The sequence below is a fragment of the Sus scrofa genome, chromosome 17 (genome assembly GCF_054392235.1).
Source record: "Sus scrofa isolate SSC_HxYL_T2T_F1_AM1 chromosome 17, Sscrofa_HxYL_maternal_Yorkshire_Landrace_v2.0, whole genome shotgun sequence".
Classification (NCBI taxonomy): domain Eukaryota; kingdom Metazoa; phylum Chordata; class Mammalia; order Artiodactyla; family Suidae; genus Sus; species Sus scrofa.
In genome coordinates this window covers 22,063,306-22,076,792 of record NC_139399.1, presented here as the reverse complement: position 1 = coordinate 22,076,792, position 13,487 = coordinate 22,063,306, and the positions used below count along the sequence as shown (strand labels likewise).

At 40.6% G+C, this 13,487-nt stretch overlaps 1 protein-coding gene across 2 annotated transcripts in view; it reads right to left on the bottom strand.

Moving 5' to 3' along the window:
• Positions 1-2,412: 2,412 nt before the first annotated feature.
• CRLS1 (cardiolipin synthase 1) overlaps positions 2,413-13,487 on the bottom strand; it is a 32,094-nt gene continuing 21,019 nt past the window's right edge. For both annotated transcript variants that reach the window (XR_014832789.1, XM_003134243.7), the window contains 4 exons: positions 9,035-9,120; positions 7,142-7,210; positions 5,264-5,355; positions 2,413-3,380 (listed from right to left, as the gene is read on the bottom strand). Coding sequence is in view for 1 of the 2 variants with exons in the window: in XM_003134243.7 (XP_003134291.5) it covers positions 3,293-3,380; positions 5,264-5,355; positions 7,142-7,210; positions 9,035-9,120 (335 nt within the window). In the remaining variant the exon portion in view is untranslated. The remainder of the gene's footprint in view (positions 3,381-5,263; positions 5,356-7,141; positions 7,211-9,034; positions 9,121-13,487) is intronic.

Below are 13,487 nucleotides of genomic sequence, written 5' to 3'. Positions count from 1 at the left end.
GAGACAAGGAACTGTGAACTCTTTTTTTTTTTTTTTTAGGGCCACACCCAGGACATATGGAAGTTCCCAGACTAGAGGTGGAGAGGGAGCTGTAGCCCATGGCCTATGCTACAGCAACGCCAGATCCAAGCCGAGTCTGAGACCTACACCACAGCTCACAGCAATGCGGGATCCTTAACCCACTAGGCAAGGCGATGGATCGAACCTGCATCCTCATGGATACTAGTCAGATTCGTTTCCACTGAGCCACGATGGGAACGCCAATGTGAATTCCTTTTTGAAGGAAGCACAAATAATCTCACTTTTGGGACTTTTTTTTTTTTTTTTAAGAGAGCAAAATGAAAACCACAAGGCTCTAGCCAGAGGCCAAAGAATTTCTCTGCTGATTGCACAAACCTTTTTTTTTTTTTTTTGTATGATTTGAATCTCACTGCGAGCTATGTCTCACTACACTTTTTCACTTCTATACAAACTTGGAGGGGCGGGGTGATTTTATTAAAATGGGGGTCATATTTCTAGATTTTAATTTCCTACATTAGCATTTATGTAAGTTTCCTGTGGCCACCGTAGCAGATTACCACAAACTAGATGGTTTAAAACAAGTTTACTCTCTTACAGTTCAGGCCAGAAATCCACAATCAAGAAGGTATCAGCAGGGTTGGTGCCTTCTGGAGACTGAGGGAGAATTGTTTCATGCCCTCTTCTAGAGTCTGCGGATGCCAGCAGTCCTTGAGGTTTTGGACTTGCAGGTGCATCACTCATCAGTGCTTCATTGCCCTGGGGCATTCTGTGTCCCCTTCCTCCTTCCTCCTTATCTTTTCTGCAGCCTCACGAGATATAACTGACTTATACAATTGTTTAAGATGTACAATGCAATGATTTGGTACTCCTGTATATCGGGAAATAATTACAGAAAGGTCAGTGAACATACCTGTCACCTCATATAATTACCCGTGTGTGTTTGTGTGTATGTGGTGAGAATTTTAAGACCTATTTTCTTCGCAACTTTCAAATATAAACTGCAGTCACCATGCTGTCTCCTGGGGACCCTTTAGCCCCAGAACTTATTCTAAGTGGAAGTTTGTACCATTTGACAACCTTCACTTATTCACCACCACACCCCTGGGAACCACCAACCTACTCTTTTTAGATTTCACTTATGCGATCATATTAGACTCTGTCTTATTTCACTTAGTATAATGCCTTCAGGGTCCATCCATGGTTTTATTTATTTATTTTTTCTTTCTTTTTCTTTGGGCCATCCCAGGGTTGGCCCAAGTTCCCGGGCCAAGAGTCAGATCCCAGTTGTGACCTAAACTGCAACTGTGGCAACGCTGAATCCTTAACCCACTGTGCCTGGATGGGGATGGAACCAGTGTCCCAGTGCTCCAAAGACGCCGCAATCCGGTTGCACCACAGCAGGAATTCCTGAATCATTTTTGTATGTTAATACTTAGCTGGTGCTCAGACATGCTCAGTGTGCCTTTTGGGTGGTCCAGCAAGGGGACTTCCACCTCAAGCCTCACTGCCTCTGAGGCTATTATGAGGAAGCTACAGAAGGTTCCAGAAGGGGGAATGGCCAGCCCCATGCCACCCTTCTCTTCCCTCTCACCACCTTCCATCAGATTCTGCAGCAGTGTCCCTGGCTGCAGGCTTCAGTATTTTCCAAGCCAAGGGTGACTCAGCAGCTTATCTGGGGACAAGGAAGCCAGGACCAACGGGGACACCTAACAAGTGACACACTGACCCAAGGATGCCACAACTCAGAGATGTGAATTTTGCTTCTAACTTCCCATTTTGACACAGCTCAATAGGCTATATTTAGATAATCTCACTGTATGATTCCATATTACACTTGGGTTAGAACCCAGGACAATGAGTGGCACTAAGCTTCAACCAACAGGGAGCAACCAGCACCAGCCACTGTCCTCCTCGTCCTCTCCCTGCATCTCAAAATCTCCTAAACATATCACTTGCACGTGCCAAGTGCAACAAGAATAAGGCTTTTAAGTCAGATGGTCTCAAACCAATTTTTTTTTTTTTTTTTTTTGTCCTCTAGGGCCCCACTGGCGGCATATGGAAGTTCCCAGGCTAGGGGTCGAATCAGAGCTGTAGCCGCCAGGCTATGCCAGAGCCACAGCAACGTGGGATCCAAGCTGTGTATGTAACCGACACCACAGCTCACGGCAACGCCAGATCCTTAACCTACTGAGCGGGGACAGGGATCGAACCTGTTTCCACATGGATGCTAGTTAGATTCGTTAACTACTGAGCCACAACGGGAACGCCACAAACCAATTATTTTTATCACTTGCAAGTGCCAAGTGATATATCTCAATGGACTTTAGAATCAGAAAACTCAGGCAACAGCAGAGGAACACAGGATGCCATACAGAGAAACCAAGCTGAAGGTACACTTTTTTCAAGCTCTTTTATTCCTTTAACATCTTAACAAAAGATTCCTCAAAGTTTTAAAAAAAAACAAACCTTTGAAAAATATACAGTTTCATATTATTTACATAACATTTGAGTACAGGTTCCAATATCATACAAACACCGTTACGTTAAGAGATACAGTGGGAAGGCATGATGTAACTTACTGCCTTTTTTATGGGTAACAGATATGTTTTCATTTTCCAACTACTTTGCTACTATTTTCCTGATGCATAAACTATTAGGCACCTGAGAGGTTGGAAGACTTCTGAACATAAACTTCAACACCTTCTATTTTATTATTTCCAAAACTTACTGCATTTTAAATCTCTTTAGTTTACTTCATCCACAACTAAAGCTGCTTTTATTGTCATTACCTTAAACATTCAAATATTAACCACATGTACTGTTAATGTGTACACAGAACTAAAAATCCAACATAAAACTGTGTAGCCAAGTGTATTGGATGTATATTTAAATCCAGGTAATTCCTTGTGAATGATCTAAATTCTATTAAAGAGAAGTAGCAACTCTTCAGTTTCCATGCTCTAGGCTTTTCTTTTTTTAATGTATTAAAAAATGACACCAATTGGAATAATTGCTGCCTTATAAATTAATCAAGAAACCTAAGATAAAAAATTCTAAATTATAATTTTATTCGTATTTAAAAATACATTGGAAATTCTGCATATGCCCATGATCAAGCTTATTTTCAATGCACATTAAATTTTGATGACATGGTTTGTTCTGACAAGTCCTTTTTCAAGCTGAACACCAAAATAAGGGAACTCTCTAGATTTTCACTGGCCCTGCCGCAGCTGATGATGTATATGGCTTCTTTGCGAATGATGGATGACTTTCATCTGCCTTTTATCACCTGAACAGTTTTCCGACCATAATGATAATAACTGTAAGCTGATGCAGCTGTGGTGAAAGCTGTAAAACACCTTTTATGGAAAGAAAGAAAGTTTAAAGTCTAAAAAATGGTAACAATAAGAATCATAAAGAATGTATTTAAAAGAGTTACTTAAAAGTAAAGAAGGCTGTGTTGGTGTAATTCTTTTTTTTTTAAATAAGAATCAAAATATACTGCCTTTTTTTTTTTTTTTTTTTTTTTTTTTTTTTTTTTTTTTGTCTTTTTAGGGGCACACCCGTGGCGTATGGAAGTTCCCAGGCTAGGGGTCAAACTGGAGTTGCAGCCACAGCCATAGCAACACTAGATCCAAGCTGCGCCTGCAACCTACACCACAGCTCACGGCAACACCAGGTCCTTATAACCCACTGAGCAGGGCCAGGGATCAAACGTGCTTCTTTGTGGATACTAGTCTGGTTCATTACAGCTGAGCCACAACGGGAACTCGCTAAAAATATTGTCAAGGTCAGCAGACAATATAATTGTTAAAATATTGGAGAAAATGTTAAAAATCCAGTTTCTATATTTGGATTGCTTCATAAATGCCTTACATTCTTGGAGTTCCTGTTGTGGCAAAGCAGAAACAAATCTGACTAGGAACCATGAGGTTGCTGGTTCGATCCCTGGCTTCCCTCAGTGGGTTAAGGATCCGGCATTGCCATGAGCTGTGGTATAGGTTGCAGATGCGCCTGAGATCCGATGTTGCTGTGGCGGAGGCCCCTAGCCTGGGAACCTCCATTTGCCTCTGGTGTGGCCTAAAAAAGCAAAAAAAAAAAAAACAACAAAAAAAAACAAAAAAAACAAAACCAAAAAAAAAGTACATTCTTATATATATCACTTTAAAAGAAGCAGAAAATGAAAATCAGAGAGGTTGTATTATGTAGTTTTTTGCAAGAAAGAAAAATTCCCACTAAAAAGGTGTTGGGCTATAATCAGAAGATACAGGATGAATCAGAATGAATGTGCAGTTATAGTTTAGAAAATAAAATGTTTAGAATGTATATCATTTTCAAAGATTTTTTTTTTTTTTTTTTTGTCTTTTTGTCTTTTTGCTATTTCTTGGGCCGCTTCTGCGGCACATGGAGATTCCCAGGCTAAGGGTTGAATCAGAGCTGTAGCCGCCGACCTACACCAGAACCACAGCAATGCGGAATCCGAGCTGCATCTGCAACCTACACCACAGCTCACAGCAATGCTGGATCCTTAACCCACTGAGCAAGGCCAGGGATCTAACCCGCAACCTCATGGTTCCTAGTCAGATTCATTAACCACTGAGCCACGATGGGAACTCCTTCAAAGTTTTTTTTTTAGCTTAACTGACTTTAGTTAACCATTTCTGGCTCAGACTGTATCAAGCAAAATTTTAATTATCAGGTTAAAAGTATAGTAAAATACAGTGCTTCAATTATCAGTGTGGCACATCTGGTCTAAAGATTGAATCTGACATATTTTTAAGGCTATACATAACCTCAATAAAATAAAACTCCAACTTCCTCTCCCATCTGCCCCTTCACTAGGCTAGGCACACTCCTACACGTCTAACTTGTAAGGAATCAGATTCAGGGTCTGTCTTTCACCAGAACACCCTCCCCTCAGGCTCTCTCCACTAATACCACATGGCTCAAATGCCACTTCCTCCCCAAGTTTCCCTCTTCCTACCTGGAAGTATCCTTCCCTTCCCTGAAGCCCCAACATATTATCAGTACCTCTCATCCCTTCTAACTTGTAAGAAAGCTCCTGTAAGTTCTACATCTTATACTTGATAGTAAGCTTTTAAAAAATGGCATCAGTCATAAAATATAGCTCACAGCTTTACCCAGTGTTTAATAAACATGACTAAGAACAAAGTAATTCTAGGACTGTCACAATAAGTCATTTTGTTGACATTCTCAGGGAGTGATTCTAAGTGAAGCTCACCACAGGATTTGAAGATAAATGCTGTCAGCATAATTGAAAACTGGAGCTGCCAAAGAAGCCGCCACCAAGATTAACTGGACTGCTGTGTTTACCTAAAAAAAAGGAAATCATAAATGAACAGTGCCAACCTGATCCTGTTTCAAGGTTATGAGAGTGAGGCAGAAGCCACCACAGGGTAACACAGCAGGCCCTCAGCATGCTTGATGTAATATCCCTGCCAAAGAAGCTGGCATTCACACAAAAGGGGGAACTTCCCAGAACCCAGGTTTCCTGGCACTTCATCCAGTGCTTCTTTCACTTGCCTACCTGTCAAAACTCTGAGGTCAGAAAATGGAAATGCATTAACCTCCATAAAAGAGGCTCTCTGGAGGAAATGATTAGGTTTCCCTACCCTAAAAGACAGCATGGCAGAGAAAAGGAAGAAAACAGAACCAAGAAGATGCTCTGAAAGCATTCTGGGGAAGCAGGCAATATATGAACCTGTGGATGATATGTCTAGAGAAGCAGCTATGCTCTACCATCCATTTTGCAGCCAAATTACAAGGATCCCACCCCACTAAAAAAAATAAGTAATAGCAGTTCCCGTTGTGGCGCAGCGGAAATGAATCCAAGTAGGAACCATGATGTTGCAGGTTCGATCCCTGGGTTAAGGATCCGGCGTTGCCGTGAGCTGTGATGTAGGCCGGCAGCTACAGCTCCGATTAGACCCCTAGCCTGGGAACCTCCATATGCCACAGCAACAGCCCTAAAAAGACAAAAAAAAAAAAAAAAAAAGTAATAAAAATTGTCTGGAGAACTTCTTGCAAGACCAAGGAGATGAGACATTTGTCCCTGGCACCTCGTTATGCCACTTCCTATAAAGCGCTACACTCCAACTACTGTACTTGATACAAATATAAGTCAAATAAGTAAATAACAAAGTAAATAACCAACCCACATCTGTAGGTAAAAATTCACTTCAAGGAGTTTCTGATTTAAGAGCAATCGTCTCTCTGTCCCAAAGATGACCGGCACCCCTAACCTGTTAAACCTCTGTCACGGAGTTCTAGTCGTGGCGCAGTGGAAACGAATCCAAGTAGGAACCATGAGGTTGTGGGTTCAATCCCTGGCCTTGCTCAGTGGGTTAAGGATCCGGTGTCACCGTGAGCTAAGGTATAGATCACAGACTAGGCTTGGCTCTGGTGTTGCTGTGGCTGTGGTATAGGCCAGCAACTGTAGCTCCGAGTAGACCCCTAGCCTGGGAACCTCCATATGCTACAGGCATGGTACTAAAAAGCCTAAAAACAAAACAAAACAAACACCTCTGTCACAAGGGATGGAGCAAAAAGAATTATGAAAGCAAACTTGCCTACTAGTGAAACAAATGAGCCTTGAGAGGCATCAATAGTGTCCTCTCTGTGTGCAAAGACTGGTACAGGAAAACAGAGGGACAGCTGTAGGAGTTATTCATTTGTGAATAAAACTTTCTATCCCTTTCCATGTAATAATCAATCCTGAAAATAAAAGAACCTTAATATATGTGGTGTTTTCACTCTAGGGCAGGGTGAATAGTGAAACCAGAAAGGAATGTTCACAATCCCTTTGTGTCTCAATCAATATGCAATTACATTTCCACATTCTCCACCTCCCCTATAAATGGTGGCTCTAATACCTCACTCAGAAACTTAAATTCTCAGACCACCAACACAAAGCAAAACATTTATACTAAAGATCCAGACAGCCTGGAAGACAAAAGAATTGGGTTAATGACCCCACTTCCTATCCTCTAGAGTCAATGTATTAAAATTTGTCATTTTTGCTGTTCCAAACTGAGGTTTAGATTCATTATAAAAACCCACAAGGGAAAAATAATTTAAAAGGACATTACATGTCTCTTACCTTGCTGATGAAGGTTGGTTTTAACCTAGCAGTGGCATAGCAAGGATTGAAATACTTAGAAAGTGTTCGCTGGCAGAGGACAAAAAAAAATAAAAGTTTATTCAATTTATTGTTCAAGTTTAAAATACATTTTGTTATATGTAACAGTTACTGAATGTATATGTATACCACATGCCTGGCTATAGGCTAGATAAACCCTTTAACTGCATCTTCTATTATACTAAATGAGTAATATCTACATTCTTTATAAATCATACAGAGTACTGCAAATACATTTTTTAATTTACAGATTTCTCAGTTCCTATAAAATTGTAACACAATAGTTAGTTATCATAAAGCCTGCTTGACTACATTTTAGGCTCAACAAATCTCCCTTATCACTATTCTCTTTATAGGCTAAAAAAACCAAAATGAATAATGCTGCCATTTTCACTGGGCTGGGAACCAAAAGATGAGGTTGTTATGCTCATGAGGTGCTTATAAATTATCCTATTCATACCTGCTCAAATATCTGCAGAATGAACAAACATGCAAACAACCCACTCCATGCTCATGAAACTGTGATTTTAAAAACCAGTTTTTTAGAGTTCCCGCTGTGGAGCAACAGGATCAGTGGCATCTCTGCAACACCAGGTTTGATGCCAGCCTGGCACAATGGGTTAAAGGATCCAGCGTCACAATCGTGGCTTGCATCTGGTCCTGGCCCAGGAACTCCATATGTATGCCTAAGGGCAGCCCCCCCAAAGAATATATTAAAAAATAAAAACGAGAAGTTCCTGTTGTGGCTCAGGGGTTAATGAATCTGTCTGGGAACCATGAGGTCGAGGGTTTGATCCCTGGCCTCGTTCAGTGGGTTAAGGATCTGGCGTTGCTGTGAGCTGTGGTATAGGCCAGCAGCTGTACCTCTGATTAGACCCCTAGCCTGGGAACCTCCATATGCTGCAGGAGTCAGCCCTAGAAAAGACAAGAAAATAAAAAAATTAAAATAAATAAAAAATAAAAACGAGTTCTAGATAATCCACAGCAGAAGCTAAACTAGATAGGAAAGGGTGCTTAGTTACATAAAACACTCCTAAGAGTTTGCTGTTAGGTTCAAGGATAGCTAGTCTGAGTTTTATGGGCTACCATCTAAAACAATTTTGACTTAAACAAAGACAAGATTAATTACTCATATATATATTCACTGGACAACTACCATTCAAGATGACAGTTTTATTTAAATTTCCAGTAAGTAGACTGAATAAATGTTATAAATTATTCCCACAGACTTATGTGTACATACTCCAGTATATGGAATGGATGGGTAACAGGGACCCAGTGAATAGCACAGGGAAATCTGCTTGGTGCTTTGTGGTACCCTAAAAGGGAGATGAATCTCAAAGGGAATGAATGTATGTATATGCACAACTGGTTTACTTTGCTGTACAGCTGAAACTAACATGGCTCTGTGGCATAACTATATTCCAATAAAATTTATTAAAAAAAATAAAGCAGGAGCTCCCGTTACGGCTCACAGGTAACGAACCCAACTAGTATCCATGAGGACACAGGTTCGATTCCTGGCCTTTCTCAGTGGGTTAAGGGATTTGGCATTGCCATGAGCTGTGACATATGCAGGTCACAGACAGGGCTCTGATTCTGTGTTGCTGTGGCTGTGGTGCAGGCTGGCAGCTGTAGCTCCAATTCGACCCCTAGCCTGGGAACTTCCACATGCCACAGGTGAGGCCCTAAAAAGACAAATAAAATAAAATAAAATAAAATAAAATAAATAAAATTAAAAAAAAACTATCCCCATAAAGTGAAACTCAATACGCAATAGCAATTTTTTTTCTTTTGCCTTAAGTTATAAGTAATACTAAAAAAAAACTTTTTTTTTTTTTTAAACAAACTCACCGGTGTTGGAAGAGTTCGATATCTGACATAAAAAACAGCAGCAATCAACATTATATCTCTGGAAATTATCATATAAGTAAGTGGAACTGAAAATCAAATATAAAACAACTTTGATTGGGATTTGGAAAATTATTAAAAGATTACACATACAATGGAGTCTAAGTAAAAATTTTATAATAAACACTTCTTATTCAAGCCTGTTTTAGGATCCTTATAGTGAACCACTGATTTTTAACCTTTAACTTGCCTCTTTAACCTGTCTTCAAAACAAGGTGAAAGACAGACTTTGGCTTTTTCCCTGGGGGGCAAGGGGGTGCCGCACCTGGCAGCAGGCAGAAGTTTCCAGGCCAGAGATCAAACCTGCACCACAGCTCTAACAATGCTGGATCCTTAACCTGCTGAGTCATGAAGGAACTCCCCGATTACGGCTTTTAAAGTCTCTGTCTGCTTTTCAGAATACTGATCCTCTCATCTCTTTTTCTATCTTTTCCCCCTGCATACGCTTTTAAATTGCAATTACCAGTGTCAGCTCTACTCGGACCTCACTATCTCCTTTGTTACTTCCCAACTTTGTGAGTCTGGAAAAGGATCACTATGCTCACTAAACTACATGGAATGGGATGGTAAACAGCTGGAAAAAATGTTGGGACTCAAACAATTCTGGCATCTTAGGAACTCTGGCTGCTTGCTTCTGTATTCTAGATTATTTTAGGAACAGTAAAATTTGCTACATGTACCACTTGTGGAGAAGCCAAACATTTTCATTTTTGCCTGGCCAGTTCCTATCCAGGCAATTGTTATTTTTTCTGCTGCTCATTCATTCAATGAATTCCAATTAAATATGAATTCAACTTGATAGTCTTCTTATTACCCCTAAGATTCTAGAACGTGTCCCTAGAGCCAGAGCCAGAACCAGTAAAAAGACATTTTAAATGGATACCCAAGGAACTCCTGCTCCCTTGTTGAGTGAGAATGGGAGGGCAGAGGTCTTGTTTCACTTTACCTCCCTCCATGTTGAAGGAAGTTTTAACCATGAATATATACTTTTATTAGGAAAAAATATTTTTTAAAAAGTGGGAGTTCCCATTGCGACTCAGTAGGTTAAGGACCTGACTTAATCCTCTGTGAGGATGCAGATTTGATCTCTGGCCTCACTCAGTGTGTTAAGGAACCAGCACTGCCAGAAGCTGTGGCCACAGGTCACAGACACAGCTCAGATCCATGTATTGCCATGGCTGTGGCATAGGCCTGCAGCTGTAGCTCTGATCTGACCCCTAGCCCAGGAACTTCCATATGCCAGAGGTACGGCCGTAAGAAGTAAAAAGAAAAAAAGGAACAAGAAAAAGGAAAAAATCTTGAGGCTAACACTTAGTTCGAATTGTTTAAATTACTCAAATAAAGGAATCATGCACATCCCTTCCATAATACTTTCAAACAGTTCTTTCTGCATTACTTTTAAGGCTATATTTATGGTCTTCTCCAATTTTGACATTCTACTGGTTTAGCAACTTAAAAATCTCACTAACTATACATTTAAAATTTAAATCTCTGCTGGTTGTGGCTACTTAAGCATTGATCCTTGGCCTAGTAGTCAATGACAAGACTATTTCAAAGCGAAAATGCTTATCCACTCAAGTTATGGCATTTCGAGCACATAGAAGACTTGGTTGTATGAGACAAGTAACAAAAAAAAGCCAGCTAATATTTTTAGGAGGATTTTTGTGCCTGTAAACCAAATTTTTCTATAGTAATCAGTTGGCAAAATCAAATTAACCAGATTTTAAATGCAGCAAACTCAGAGTTCCCATCATAGCTCAGTGGTTAATGGACCCGACTAACATCCATGAGGATGCAGGTTCGATCCCTAGCCTCGATTCTGGTGTTGCTGTGAGCTGTGGTGTAGGTCGCAGAGGGGGCTCTGATCCAGAGTGGCTGTGGCTGCGATGTAGGCCAGTGGCTGCAGCTCTGATTCGATCCCTAGCCTGGGAACTTCCACATGCTGCAGCTGCAGCCCCCCCCCCAAAAAACAAACAACAACAACAACAACAAAAATGCAGCAAACTCATACAAATTACATAAACATAACATTAGAAGAAAACAAACACCTGTTATTGTAGTTTGTCACCACAGGGTGAAAAAGAGTATCACTTAATCCTAAATAAGAGGTTCTGCAGAAGAGCAGGTGAGGCAATTTCACAGCCTGCAAAGCCTTGGGTTCTAATTCTATTAATGACCAAAATTACCATTTATTGAGCATCTGGCACTACTTAAACATTTTATACATAACATGTCATTTAATCCCCAAATGAGCTAAATGAGAACCATCATTATTTCCAATTTACTCACAGAAAACAAGCCTCAGGTAGATTATATAACCTGGCCAAGGTCATCTATTAATAATACTGCCAGGAATGCATCTTTGGACTCAGTTTAACATCTGTAACAGTCTAGAGGAAAGAACTGTTTACAAAACCAGGGTTCCTCAAACTGATTTCATTATAGAATCACCTGGGCAGAGCTTTGTAAAAGCACAGATGACAGTTCCCCGGGTGTTCTCAAGCAAAGCCAGCCTGCAACCGGGCTGTACCAGGTGATCTTTAAGGCCTCTGCCAAATTGCAGCCTGTATACAGACAGGTGCTCACTTTGACTTTGGGGGCAATTTTATCCAGTTCCCCGGCTTTTGAATCTTCTAACTATTCCTGCCTTCTCTCCCTGCCTTCCCTTTCCTTTTCTTCCAGGGCTAAAACAGCTTTCCTTTGATCTGTAGAAGTCTGATAGTGTGTTAGTGGGGTATAAAATGTGACAGGGACTGCTCCAAGGCTTTCCTCCCTATTTGCTAACTCTGAAATACAGTTTCTACAACAAGGAGGTACACCTTGGACAAATTTTATTAGTGTTCAAGAAAATTAATGAAATCAAGTCACTTTATGCAGAAGTGATCACTATCAATTGCACTGAAAATAATAAATCTGGAGTTCCCTTCGTAGCTCAATGGTTAATGAATCTGACTAGGAACCTTGAGGTCGTGGGTTCGATTCCTGGCCTTGCTCAGTGGGTTAAGGATCTGGCATTGCCATAAGCTGTGGTCCCAGACATGGCTCGGATCCTGTGTTGCTGTGGCTCTGGCATAGGCTGGCAGCTACAGCTCTGATTAGATCCCTGGCCTGGGAACCTCCATATGCCGCTATGCGTCCCAAGAAAAGGCAAAAGAAAAAAAAAAAAGAAAGAAAGAAAGAAAATACATACAGTTCCCATTGTGGAGTTCCCATTGTGGTTCAGCAGAAACAAACCCAACTGGTATCCGTGAGGATGTGGGTTCGATCCCTGGCCTCACTCAGTGGGTTAAGGATCCAGCGTTGCCATAGCTGTGGTGTAGGTCACAGATGCAGCTCGGGTCCCGCATTGCTGTGGCTGTGGATTAGCTGACAGCTGTAGCTCAGATTCAAGCCTTAGCCTGGGAACTTCCATACGCTGTATTTGTGGCCCTAAAAAAAAAAAAAAAGAAAAAAAAAGGGAAGAAAATAATAAATTTAACACACAGCCAGACTCATTTGTTTGTATTTTTTATGGTTATTTTCATACAACAAGAGCAGACTTGAGCAGCTGAAACAAAGACCACATGGCCCACAAAGTTGGAAATGTTTACTATCTGGTCTTTACAGAAAAAGTTTGCCAACCTTTGTTCTACATGTTAATCTTTAAACTAGGACCTCCTTCAATCCCTAAGGAACAGAGAGAGATCTCCTATCTACAGAATAGAGCTAAAAGTACTAAGCATTCAGGGCCATGCCTGGTCCCTGCCTGTTCACCCTAGAGGGAAGCACACCACCCAACAATTTCTACCAATGTCTAGAGAGCACCCGATTAACAGTTTATGAAGTGAGCTGCTAAGGATCACCAGACATTAGCAGTCTCCATCAGGAAAGAGGGGCCAAAACAAACCCAAATAAAATGAAATTAGAAAGAAAAGAGATACAATGTAGGGATTAAAAAAAAAAAAAATACGTGCACACGTGCACACACACACACACACACACACCAGAAAATCTATCCTGAAATGATGATATTCACCTATGAAGTAAGTTTTTTAAAAAAGAACACAGAACAATCATTTAAATTAAAAAATGATAGCAATAAAAATGTCAAAAGAGGAAATGACAAAGTTGGGGAACTCTCCCAGAAAGAGGACAGTTTCCAGAAAGAACATAAGGGAGAAATTTTCAGAACTAAAGCATTAAGTTCTCAGACTGAAAGGGCCTAGTTGGTATCCAGCACAGTGGAAGAGAGACTCCCTACAAACTGGTAGGATCTAGAACATACACCATTGTAAAATTTCAGACCTACAAGGAAAATGAAAAGATTCTGCGGTTCAGTTGCCATTAGTATCTGACTAGGTAATAATCCTCCTCACCTGCAGAAGAACATCAAAAAAAATCTTGAAAGTGAGAAGCT